At 36.1% G+C, this 14196-nt stretch overlaps 1 protein-coding gene across 1 annotated transcript in view; it reads left to right on the plus strand.

The window, feature by feature from the left end:
* Window positions 1–589: 589 nt before the first annotated feature.
* The window catches only part of LOC131163697 (chaperone protein dnaJ 13), a 93203-nt gene continuing 79596 nt past the window's right edge, over window positions 590–14196 (plus strand). The window contains exons 1-5 of the mRNA XM_058120374.1: window positions 590–938; window positions 9062–9348; window positions 11765–11962; window positions 12039–12153; window positions 12507–12593. Of these exons, the coding sequence (XP_057976357.1) occupies window positions 795–938; window positions 9062–9348; window positions 11765–11962; window positions 12039–12153; window positions 12507–12593 (831 nt within the window). The 5' untranslated portion in view covers window positions 590–794. The remainder of the gene's footprint in view (window positions 939–9061; window positions 9349–11764; window positions 11963–12038; window positions 12154–12506; window positions 12594–14196) is intronic.

Raw genomic sequence — 14196 nt, forward strand, 5'->3', positions numbered from 1 at the left:
TGACATTTTGACTATTTTCCCTTAGATTAATAATTTATGAATATTATTTTCTAATTAAAAATTTAATATTATTAACCTGACATTAATAATAATTTCTATTAATAAATTTTTTATAATTTATCATTAATTTATAATTAATAACATAATAAGCGTGCCACCACTTATTAATAGTACTATGAAGTAATCTATTATTACTTGTAATAATTTTTGCTACAAAATATAGTTTTGAGGAGTGTTTCTGAAATAAGAATTTATTTGGGCTAAACAATACTTTTCATCTAAAGACTTATTTTATATACTTTTTTTTGCAATAAATATTTGGATCTTAGCATAACTATTTTTTGGAATAACGTAAAATAAAATGAGAAATCTACTAATAGAGATAATAGTTATTTTTGTATATTTTTTATTATGTCATCCATGCAAATTCTTATCTATTTCCTTATTATACATTTTTAAAATTTTTTATATTATTATTTACTTTATAAAAAAATATAATTTTTAAATATAATTAGCTATAATTAATTTATCGTAATTAATCTATGTTGAAAAATATTCTAAAGAGGGGCAAAAACGGGAATAGGGTGGCACACAGGGGCATGGGCGGGTCAGCCCCCAGAGGTCCATAAACCCTTAAAACTCAGCTGTCCCTCCCCAACAATCCGTCCCCCGTGCGAACGGAGGAGTACCCCTCCGGCGAGCACTGCTCTCTGTAGCTCCACCTCTCTCGCCTCGTATCTATGCAAAATCACAACATTATTTATCGATTCTTCTAGCAGTGGGATTGACGTAAGATGAAGGAAGCAGACCCAGGTCCTCCGACCAGGGAGCTCTACGCTCTACTCCACGTCTCTCCCGAAGCCTCTGACGAAGAAATCAGAAAAGCTTATCGTCAATGGGCCCAAGTTTATCACCCGGACAAGTATCAAGCTCCTCAGGTACAGGTCCCCCCACTCTTCCTCATTCTCCTCTAGATTGTTGTTGCATGAACTGAGGTATGACGTTCTTTATATTCGAGATTTGTTCTTGGATGCATGAAAGTTTCATTTTATTTCGTGCCCTTTAGAGCGAATTGTTAAGCATTCAATTTTGTGTCATATGGTTAATGGTTCTGCTGAAGCTTCCTCAGTGTTTCATTCATTTGCTGTGAAATGAGGTATTATCTTGATGAGTTTTTAGCTCATTGAGTGTGTTCGATTGGTTTTGTTCCATTCTACTATTCTCATTGGCAATCGCGTTGCATGGTTTTGTTGCACAGATGGAGAATCCAAGTTTCTTTGGCTGATATGCAGAGAGATTGGAAGTTTACTTTGTGTTTTCCTTATTTCATTTTTCCTTTATGATCTTTTATAATGGTTGTGTTGTATTTTGCTCTTCTTAATAATTTTGTCCTTAAATAAAAAATTAAAACGAACTTTTTTTTTTTTTTTTTATTGAGATTTTGATGTAATTAATGACCTAATTCAAAGATAGGTCTCTCCCTCTATTTATGATACAAATCAATTACATTCTAATGAAGATAATCTCCTTACTAATTTTCACTAATTAACATAACACTGACACACTTAATAATAATAATGAAAGACTAAAATAACCATTAACACTCTCCCTCAAGCTGGAGTATAGTTATCATGTGCTCCTAGCTTGTTACAAATAAATTTAAAATGAGCTCCACCTGAAGCTTTGGTAAACAAATCAGCAAGCTACATATTGGACTTCATAAAAGTGGTGGTAATGAGCTTTTGCACAAGTTTCTCTTGAACAAAATGGCAATCAACTTCAATTTGTTTCGTTCTCATGTGCTCCTAGCTTGTTACAAATAAATTTAAAATGAGCTCCACCTGAAGTTTTGGTAAACAAATCAGCAAGCTACATATTGGACTTCATAAAAGTGGTAGTAATGAGCTTTTGCACAAGTTTCTCTTGAACAAAATGGCATTCAACTTCAATTTGTTTCGTTCGCTCATGGAAGACCAGGTTGGAGGCAATATGAAGAGTAGTTTGATTATCACACATCAACTCCATAGACTGAGCATGTGGGAAACCCAATTCTTCCAACATGTTCTTAAACCAAACAAGTTCACACATAGTATGAGCCCCTTTATACTCTAATTCAACACTTGACTTGCCCACTGCAGTTTGTTTCTTACTCTTTCAATAAACCAAAATACTACCAACCAAGACACAATACTTGGTTTTGGATCTTCGGCTGGAAGGCGACCCGATCCAATTTGCATTTGTATATCCCTGAATATAAGTGTGACCTTCACTCAATATAAAAAACCAGCCCTAGGCGCACGAGACATCTCAAGATGTGAATCACTATGTCCTAATGACTTGTCCTCAGAGAATTCAAAAATTGACTCACAACACCTGTTGTGAAAGATATGTCTGGTTGAGTGTGTGTGTATAATTAAAATTTTCGACAAGTCTTCAATATTGTCCAGGATTAAGCAAAAAATCACCCATATTTGACACTAACTTGTTAGGATCCATAGGTGTATCAATTGCAGCTTTCTAAAAGGCGAAGGCGTGAGGTGAGGCGCTTTACCCCTGATAATCAAGGCGTAACCCTCAAGGCGTTGAGGCGTAAGCCTTTTGGAAATTTAATTTTTATTAAAAATATATAAAAATAAATTATAAAATTAAGATTTATATAAATTTTAGTTTAATAAAATTTATTATATAGTTTTAAACCCTTAATAACTTTAAAGTGGGGCTAAATTCAGTACTTCAAGTCCAGATCTCAGCATATGTGTGCTTTTCTTCGTTGAAAAAAGCCACATGTACCTAACATATATATTATATATGAAATCCACAGCTGATCCCAATCCAACATCTCTCCGATTTGTCAGGTCCTTGACATGGGGAGAGATCAATCAAGAAGATAAAGTTGCTAGAGTAGGAAGAATTGGAGTTGATTGATCATCTGAAATGTTGTCGAAGGACGTGAGAGAGGATCATTTGTTAATGGAAGCTTCGTCGGAGAGAGACGAAAGGCTGGAGGAAATTGTTGAAGACAGATGAAAGGATGGAAGAGAGAAGACGTTTGCGCAAGTCGAGAGGCTGTAGGGGGTTGCCGGAGAGAGACGACAAGTCGGAAGGGGTTATTGAAAAGAGATGAAAGGCTACGAAAGGCTGGAAGAGAGAAGACCTTTGTGCAAGAGGTTCAGTTGTTGAGAAGCGGGGGGGGGGGGGGGGGGTTGACGCTCGTCAAGCCCTAATAGATCTTCTTATTTTTTTTAAAATTTTTTTTGAATATTTTAAACATTGTTATGTTTGCTCCCAAAAGGCATACCTATCCCCATCTGAGGTGTAAAAATCGCGCCTTTTGGCCTAAGGTGTACGCCTTAGCCCTAGAAGTGAACGCATTTTTGGAGTCTCGCATTTTAAGTTACGCCTTATGGCTTTTTATGCCCAAAACGCATCAGGTGCGTCTCAAGAACGCCTTTTAAAACACCGATCAATTGATTTGGATCCCAACAACCCATTCTCATCCAAAAAATCAAGAACATACTTCCTTGTGACAAAAAGAGTTGCCATATGACATCTGGATTCTATACCCAAGAAGTATTTCAACGGTTTCAACTCTTTGGTTAGAAACTTAGTTTATAGAAAATGTTTAAGGCTCTGAATACCTTGATCATCATCACCTGTAATTATAATATCATCCACATACACAATAAGAAGGATCCTATTGAATGAAGTATGATAATAAAACATGAAGTGATCTATTGCACACCGTCGAAGGCCAAACTTAAGTATTACAACATTGAATCTACCAAACAATGCTTTGGGAGACTGTTTTAAACGATCTAGTGCCTTCTTGAGCTAGCACACTATGCCTGACTCCCCCTGAGCAACAAACTCAAATGGTTGCTCCATATAGACCTCCTCCTCAAGCTCGCAATGCAAGAAGACATTCTTCACATCTAATTGATTCAGAGGCCAGTGACAAGTGGTAGCCAAGGAGATGAACAAATGTATTGTTGTAAGTTTGGAAATGAGGTAAAAAATGTCACAACACCTGAGTATACTCCTTAGAAACAAGATGTGCCTTTAGACGAGTTGTAGAACCATCATGGTTGACTTTCAAAGTGTATACCTAGTGACAACCAACCACAAATTTGTCGGGAGGAAGAGATACCAAGTCCCAAGTATCATTGTTCTGTAAAACATTCATCTCTTCAACCATGGCATTCCTCCACTTAGAGTGGGATAAGGCTTCTGAAACATATTTAGGGAGGGCAACAGGTGATAAAGTAGTAACAAAACAATAATAGGAGGGTGATAAGAAGTCATAGAAAATATAGTTGGACATGGGATGTTGTGTACATGTGTGTTTACCTTTCCGGACAGCAATGAGAGGATCAACATCATGGGAAATATGATCATCAATTGAGGAAACCAAAGGTATGGTTGTAGAAGCTATAGAGGGACTCTTTTCCTTGGAGCCAGCATCATGAGTATACCTGAAAATTAGGACGATTAAAACCATAAGAAGGACTCGAACTACATGGAGACACAGGTAATTAATTGGTTAAGGGCAATAAACTAGAATTTGAAAGATTAGGCAGATGAAGAGACTCATTGAGATCAAAAGCACTCAAGGATTGAGTATAATAAGGTGTAGACTCAAAGAAGGTAACATTTATGGAAACAAAGAAGCTATGTAGTGTAGGACTATAACAACAATATCCCTTTTGAGTATATAAGTATCCTAGAAAGACACATTTTATAGCATAAAGATCCAACTTATCCATCTTGGGAGTTAGTTGATGAACAAAGGACACACACTTGAATATACGAGGAGGTAAAGAGAACAAAGGCGAATTAGGAAAGGAAATGGAGTAGGGAATTTTACCACTAAGAACAGGGGATGACATCCTATTGAGAAGATAGCATGCAATAAGTACAACATCACTCCAAAATAGTTTAGGCACATGCATATGATAAAGGTGCAAATGATTTTAAGGATAATGTCTATTTTTCCTCTCTGCAACTCCATTTTGTTGAGGAGTGTGACCACAAGATGATTTATGAACAATACCAAACTGAGTCATATAATTAGTAAATTGAGTACTGAAATACTCTTTAGCCTTATCATTTCAAAGTATTCAAACTGACAAACCAAATTGAGTCTTTATTTTAAAACGAAAGGCACAAAATATATGAAATAACTCAGAACAATCGTTTATTAAATATAGCCAAGTTATTCTTGAATAATCATCCACAAAGGTTACAAAGTACCGGAAATTCAACTTGGACACAACTCTACTAGGACTCCAAACATCATAATGAATTAACATGAAAGGGCTTGCAGCTTGTTTATTGACTCCAAAAGCAAAAGGGCACAGTGATGCTTTTCCAATTGACAAGACTCACAATCAAGACTAGACATAAAACTCAAATTAGGAACTAAATGTTTCAACTTCTCCAATGAAGGATGACTAAGGTGACAATGAATCTTGAGGGTGTGGTAGCAACAATGCAGACGATAAAAGGAGATAGCAACTCAATGTCATAAATTCACTAGCTTCATGCCCTCCGCCAATGGTCTTCCTCATCTTCAAATCTTGAATAACCACAGAGTCAGGGAAGAATGTTAGTGTAGCAATTCATGGATATGGCAGTCTTGCTAACAGACCTAAGATTGAAAGGAAACTTGGGAATATACAAAACATGAAGCAAGAGAAATGGAAAAAGCGGGATTTACAATCCCAATTCCGTAAATGGCAGTGGTGGATCCATCAGCAAGAGTAAGACAAGGTAAGTTTTCAGGATACTGAAGAGTAGAAAAGAAATTAGGTATGCTTGTGATATGATCAGTGGCAATGGATTCTATAACCTAAGGACTAGGACGAGAAGCACTGGATGACAGGCATGCTGTTGGATTATGTGTTTGGGTAAGAGATGCTATGGGAAGAGAAGCTTGTTGTGACGCCCAATACTCTACTAGAATTTAGAATACTCTTTGTCTGACATAGATATAGTACGTTGTCCCCCACTTGGCCCCAAAGGTGTGGAGTCGGTGGTGGCTGCATTCGCAACACGCGAAGGTCTACTATGGAGATCCCAACATTATTCAATAGTATGATTACCTCGTCCACAATGAGCGCAATTGCAAGGACTGCTTCTACCTTATCCATCTCGACCACCTCGATAACTTCTACGGTTGTTTAATAGAGAGAACTAGAATCACTATGCGTGTAAAGGCTATCTTCTTAGAGCCAGATGCAAGATCAAGAGAATATGTGCTAATGGAAGCATGAAGGACATGAGAATAAACATGTGCAAATGACGACAATTTTGCATTGCCAAGTATCTAGGACTTGAGTGCCTCAAACTTGGGTTTCAAACTTGCTATGGAACCCGAAGAAATCTCATATGCTCCCTTTGCTTCTACATCTCATGAACATCGATGGTTATAGGTTGCATGATTTTGAGTACCTCATGAATATGTTTCATCTTTTCAAAATAATTTGTAATGCTCCAATACCCCTGTTATAATTGAAAGTACTCCTAGGATAAATCATACATGTGTGTAATGTTATTAGAGTACATAAGCTTGGCATAATTCCAAATCTCCTTGTATGTATCTAGATGAATGCACATCCGTGCAATTTGGGCCCCCATGGAATTCCATAAGAGGGAAACAATCAAGGTATCTTCCTAAATCCACACTTCTTTTCTCTTCTCATCAGAAGGACCGAATTGAAGCAAGTGTTCAAATTTTCCTAGTCCTGCTAAATAAACCCGAATAGCCTTAGATCACTGAATGTAATTCTTTTCATTCAACTTTTTTTTAGTTGTTACCTGTGGCAGTGATGAAGGAAACATGTTTTTGGGATTCATAGACTTAATCCCAATACTCACAAACCAGCAGCCACACCATTGTCAAAACATGAACAATCAAAACTAATTGGGACAACCAGAAACACAGTGAACCACTGAAACAACCATGGACGAGGTGAACCGCCTACAAACTATAACACTGCCACAACATCACAAATCAACTTATGAACACTGCCACTGCTCCCAGAAACACACAAAAAGCCTTTACGAACACCTAATTACCATAAGTGCATGGTCCTCAAAGGTTGGATTTTTGAGCAAAAAAACATGCCCAATAGCTTGATAATATGGTCCTGGGAAGGAATCAGAATATGCTGGAGGAAAAAATCAGAGAAGGCGGCAGGAATTATTCTCACGTGCTGGTGTGTGGGGTTGGGACTGCTGGCAGTCGGCTGGCGTGTGGGGGCGTGTGGGGAAGTTTTCAGAGATGGGATTTTGTAGGGTTATGCCTCAGAGGGTTCTGTTTTTGGCTATATGGTTTGTTTTGTGAAATAATGAAGGGTTGTAGTGGTTCTGAGAAGGGCAGTGGAGTGTGATAGGGTTTAGGTTGGATCATGCTTTGATACCATGTTAGAGTACACCACTTTACCTAAAAAAGCTTAAGCTATTACGTTTTGGGCCAACAATGTATATCAAGTCTTAACACTTCCCTGCATGTGCAGCCTGAGAGCACATGGAGAGAGACACGCGCGATAAATAACACCCATGATAGTGAATACAATAATTTTTTAAATACTCAGGACCTCCTGGAAATGAGCTCTGATACCATATTGAGATTTCGATTAAATGAATGATCTAACTCAAAGATAGGTCTCTCCTTCTATTTATAATACAAATCAAATACATTCTAATGACCATAATGCCATTACTAACTCTCACTAATTAACATAACACTAACACACTTAATTATAATATCAAAAGACGAAAATAAACATTAACATTTTTAAACTCAAGCTAAAAAGAAGTTTGAGGGCTTGAAGCTTAAGGAGGATCATTCTTGGTTTCCTAAAATGATTGAAAATGGGCCTTGGAACTTGGAACTTTGATGGTTGCTATATATTTATAAACAATTTAGGGATATGGGCCTATCTCACAATTCAAATTGGGCGAGGTTCATCATATGCTTGTTTTGGCTTTGTTTGTTCAAAGAAATCATTACTTGACAAAAAAAATTGTATTACAACTGTTTTTTTTTTTTCATAACCAATTGTATTTCTTGGGAATTGCAATCTAGGAAGCATGGATGCTGACATTGGACACAAACATGACACAATGCAGACATGATGACAAGGCAATTTTCTGAAAGCTAGAATATGACATGTGACAGGGACATGTCAGTTGATTGATTGAGATAGCAAATATATATTTAGGCACATTTAGTATCGGAATTTCCCCTTTGGTAGTAAAATATTCAGTTAAATAAATCGAAGATGAACAATGGGCATTATTCTTCTACGCAGTTTACAAATAAAATTTTGTTCATTTGCATTGGCTGCATTCATTAGTTGTAGTTTAACATCAACACAGTTGTTAAAGATACCATTAAATTTATTGCATAACATAAATCTAACGATAGGAAACAGAAATAATTTTTTCAACAGTAAACGCAAATTTAGCATAAAAAGCATGAAAGAGTAGAAGATCGGGAGTGTCACAGAAGCGTCCTATATGTGTCCTGAAGTGTTTTTAGTGTATGGGATATATCATTTTAAAAAATAAATTAATATATTTTTTGACATGTGTCGGATATGTGTCCAGCCCTTAAGGGTTTTGTGAGCATTTGCATTTCCTAGATGGCAACTACAGAATTTCTCGTTATGGAGATTTTTTTTTTTTTTGATAAATCTCAGTATGGAGATTTTTACTTTTAAAATTTCATGTTTGCTTTAATTTAATAGGTGGTCATCCTAGAATTCATGTGAATTTGTTTCTAAATACTCTTGTCTAGTTTGAGAAGTAGCTTGACATGTGAAAGACTGACATGGACACTGGATAGTTAGGATAGTTAGGATACTAGGACACTAAATGGGCTCATAGACATGGAAAAGCCAATAAACATTAGGACAAAACACAATGGGGACCAGTGGTAAATAATGTGTATTATATAGATAGTCATGTGTGCAATTGGATTTTATTCATGCAATATTTGTATAGCCAAGATCCAATTATAGCAGCTGATGAAATTTTATACCATGCTTGTTTCCAGATGAAGGATATCGCTACGGAGAACTTTCAGAGGATATGTGAAGCATATGAAATTTTAACTGATGAGCATAAAAGGCAAATATATGATATATATGGAATGGAAGGTTTGACTTCAGGGTTGGAGCTTGGTCCAAAGCTGAATAAAGTAGATGAGATTAAGCAGGAATTTGAAAGGTTACAGCGTAGGAAGCAACAAGAGAAGGTCTTGGCCCATGTCCGTCCTTCTGGCACAATCCTTGCCAATCTATCTTTGCCACAGTTTCTAGATGGTGATGGCATAATGACAGGGTATGATTTCTTTTGCTCCCTTCATCTGAATATATGTTTTGAAAGATAAATATATTTCTGTAAATTATATCTTTATAATTTGTGGAAAAAAAATGGACATATTGATAAAGCTTGATATACATTTGTTGTCCCACAGCCTAATTGCTCAAGCTCTTAGGTGAAGTGGAGATAAAGTGGCGATCTAGAATGGTATCAGAGTCCTAGTTTCTATGAGGTCCTGGGTTTTGTTCTTGTTGGCCACGTTATTGTATGACTAGAAAAGTGCCCGCACTTCCGTATTGGGCCAATTTAAGTAAAAAATAAATTTAATTGATCAAATAAGAAAAAAATAAAAAAGTCTTCCCGCCCTAGGGATTAGTAGGCCTTGAAAGGGGCCCTTATAGTTATGAAAAAAAGAAAAAAATGTCCTCGTGGATCTACACCTGCTCACACAACCCAAGTGAATGGACATAGGAGTGCCACGTGGCAGCCCCTGAAGGACACACACCCAAATTTAATATATGTTATAGATTATAAGCTGTTAAAAATTATCTTATTCTTTGTAATGGGTCATATTCATTGTTTGTTATTGTTCCACATCTCACTGGACTGGCAGGCAGTGGAGAATTTTAAAGCTTGATATAGATTTTCGGCCAATTCCTACCACCTTAAGGACAAACAAAGAATTTTATAAATGAAAAAGAATAAAGAATTCAAGAAAGAGGACAAAATATCTACCAAAGAAAAAAGAAAGCAAAAAAGAAATCTAAAAACGAGTGAGGAGGGTTAGCAATCCTTGTGCATATGAAAGAGAGACACTCTCTTGAGAATATCAAATACAGAAACACTAAAGCCATGCAAGAAACACAACTCTCATGATACACCGGAGGAACTACTTGACCTTTAAAGATTCTAGTATCATGGTCCAACCAAAAACGCCACAAATCTGCAAAAAGTAGCACATTTTTGAAGCATTTCCTTCTCCTTCCCACAACTAAACTCTTGAATTTATGGAGAAGAAAATCCTCCAAAGGAGGATAATCTGACTATTCCTCAAACACTTCAAACAACTTATTTCAATAACGTCACAACAAGGAGCAATGCAAAGAGATACAAACATTAATTTCGCCACTTTGATAGCAAAGAGCCCACATATAGATAAAGCTTGTTATCCTTCTTTTGTACCACAAATCAAATTTCATCATGGATCCTTAAGTCCACACTAGAAAGTGTAGCACGCCCTTTGAATTGTGAAGTATTCTTCCTTTTAGGTTTTTTTTTTTCTTCTCATCTCTCCTCTCACTCTCCCTCTCCCTCTTCCTCCCACCCTCTCTCTCTCTCTCTCTCTCTCTCTCTCTCTCTCTCTCACGCACACACTCACACATTAACAACTCAACTGTGTCTGTGGTACAGTGTACAGTAAGACACCTGGAGGCTGGAGTCGATATATATATATATGCATCCTTCCATGTGAATGTTAGTACAAGTTGATCAGATCAGAGAGAGAATCAAGAACTTTGAAAAGAGGCTCTGGAATCCAAGGGCTTTAGGATAAGCAAAACTGTAAATTTATAAGATGGCGTGATCAGCTGTGCATGTTAAACAGAGAAAATGGTATGTTCAGAGATGAATGTTTTGCAGTGGAGATGTTGAGATTAATAAGCAGACATATTAGGAAAGGAAACATAAGAAATAAGTAGTACGTGAGATGTTATGGGTAGCACTAATTGAAGACAGATGAGGGAAAATAGGTTGGTTTGACATTTGAAGTCATGGCCATTTGAACATTGGTTTTGGAGAGTGATATAATTGAGATGGATGGTGCCTTTAGGTCGAGAGGAAAACCAAGAATGCGTGACTGTGTGGATAGAGGTAACAAGAAATTATTTAATGAAAAAATAATCTGTAGGGATGGCCATCATAGCCTTGAATAAAGCTAAAGAAAAAGGAATAAAGGATTCATGTAGCTGCCCACATTAATTGGGATGGAGGCTTGGTTGTTGTTCTTTCCTTGTGATGGCTGTTTTGGTTCACTTCTCAGTATTATTCTACGGTTTGTTTGGAGTTATTGATTCCTTTTTCAAATATAAGACGTGACCTATAGACTAGTGCTGAGCTGATGGTTTTTCTGAACTTCAAAGCACTACAATGGTGACTTCATTGCTTTTTCCTTAAATTTTGTAAATATTTTACACTTTGAATACATTTGCCCCTACCAGAAAATCTTGATGTGAATTCATATATATTAAGGTCCACTTTCAAATTCATTTCCATTGTAGTTATTTATCTTGGAATTTAATCAATGATCTTCTTGTCTATCTTGCTTTAATCCTTGACCTTTGGAATGTTCCATGCTTGCGTTCCTATTGGTAATGTTTGCCTTAATACACTTGTTTATAGCTTCACCTGGCAACTCGTGTTTATAAATAAATGTCAGCATGGCTATGTCAAGTGAAGTTCAGTCTCAAATATCAAAACGGAATGCCATTTCTATTGGTGGAAATCTGGCTGTGACGGGAAATTCTGGTGGTGGAGCTGCAACTGCTGTTTTTAGGCATCAAACTTCTTCGGTTTCTTCAATTGAATTTATGGCATCAGCTGGTTTACGGGCACTTATTGGGGTACAGACATCTCGGTAGGAAATTGCTTTTATAAGAATAAATTTTTCTCCCTCATTTACTAGTTTCAAGTCACTCCATTGTTTTGTGCAGCCACTTATCACGGCATTCAACGGCAACAATTGGTCTTGCAATGTCACTGAAGGATGGTTCAATCAATCTTTCAAATGCATGGACTCGCCAACTGTCTGAGACATCAAATGGAAATGTATGTCTCTTGGTTGTCACAAATGGGTTCATTTGCGCATATTTTTGGAACATTGAAAAGATTAATTTTGTGTGATTTTTTTTGGAGTAGTGTTGAATGGGCTTGAAACATGCGGGAACTCGGTTTGAGATGTATAAGCAATGTCATTCTATTTATTTAGCAGGTGCCATGATATTAAATGCCGTTTTTTAAATGATGGAAGGATTATTAAAAAAAATAAACTTAGATTCAATGAACATAAATTTTCTTTTAGTTAGCTGGTAGAGGTGTGACATAATTTAGGCTATATAACCTTTTGGTGGCTGCTAATTATTTTGGACTCAATTTTGTTTTATTGCCCTTTTGTCTTCCAGATACAACTTACTTTCGGTCTGGAGTCATCTGTTTCTGTTGGATGGCAAAAGAAAGATGAGAAAGTGTCTGCTGCTGGAGAGCTGAAGGTACATATGATATTTCTTTTTCATCCAGCTGAATATCTCTCTCTTGGAAGGTTAGATAATTTAAATTATACTGCCACAGGCCCATGAGGAAGAGCATTTGATGATTCTCTCTATTTGAAAATTACTACAATGAATCAAGCATTACTCAATTTAAAGTGTTGGTGATCATTGATCAAGCATTCATTTTTCTATTGTTGCCAAATAAGACGTTGAACTTGTGCATAAAGTGTGTTTGTTGCTGACTTTTGATTGAATTAAATTTTAGCTGCAAGCAGGCATGATATCTAGATGGTATGAATCAGTCATGGTTAAGCTTCTTCCTAATACCAATTCCTCCATTATTTATTTCAATGATAACTCCAACTATCAAATTAGGCATCACAAAATGGATAGTGACCAAGCATGTGAGTCATGTAACTAAAGTCCTCGATTCTTTCCTCACATATTTGAGGAAGAATATTTTGTTTGATACTTGTTATAGCATTCCTGGGAGTGTGTATAGGTGACCTATGTCTGGTTTGGTTTAACTTGGTAATATTATTAGATATTTCAATAAGATTACCAAAAATAGCCATGGCTTGTGTGTAATAAACTAGTAATGTATTAAGAATAGTCATATATTTAGAATACATAAAGATTTTTATTTTTATATTATTTTCTGTCTTATATATATTTTTGATAAGAAAAGTATATTAACAGAAAAAAAACAAGGTAACAGAGAGAGGAGAAAAAGATGTCCTCCTGAAGAACAGAAAGGAAAGTTACATTTGATTACAATAGATCGCCCCTCGCAGGTCAGGCAACAATAACCCCCAAAAGAATCCAAAGGAATGGGCCCAAGAAGAAGCTGAGAACACAACACTATTCCATAACAACTAAGGAGAACCCTCTAAAAGAACATGAATGAATGGGCCCAAAAAGAAGCTAGAGACACGACTCCATGCCATAACAAATGAGGGGAGGTTGTGCGATCCTTAAAGGTTCTCAAATTCCTCTTGGTCCAAAGGGTGCACACAGCTCCATAAAGCCATTCCCTTTTTGGTTTTGCCAAACCCCAATATCTTACTTGTTGGAAATACCCCACAACGCATGAAACCACCTTAGCTTTGCCAAAACAAGAGAAAATTTCCACTGGACAGTGAAAGAAAAGATGTGCCTTCGTGTCACTGGACTCATGGCACATGAAGCACATATCCGGAATGAGAGCCTTGTAGGGTCGTTTGTAGGATAGCAGGTCATGCATATAACTAATTGAGTGACAAGAGTTTGATGAACATCCGAATCTTAGGAGGAACTTTGCTTTCTAAATGATGTAGTTATAGGGAAAAATGATCAGGGTTGGCTGTTATTATTGTATTATTTATTATAATAATATTACATTATTATAATGTAACATAATATTACTTTATTTTTTTGATATTTTTTTTGATATTATATTTATATTATAAGATAAAGCACACTATTATATCATTTTACAAACTTAATAACAAATTATGTAATTAATAATACAATATATGATAATATAATTTAATATTATATTATTATAACAGAATAATAATACTACTTTCAAGTTTATTGGCTGTTATTTTTAATATTATAACAT

This window comes from Malania oleifera, chromosome 9, assembly GCF_029873635.1.
Source record: "Malania oleifera isolate guangnan ecotype guangnan chromosome 9, ASM2987363v1, whole genome shotgun sequence".
Taxonomy (NCBI): Eukaryota; Viridiplantae; Streptophyta; class Magnoliopsida; order Santalales; family Ximeniaceae; genus Malania; species Malania oleifera.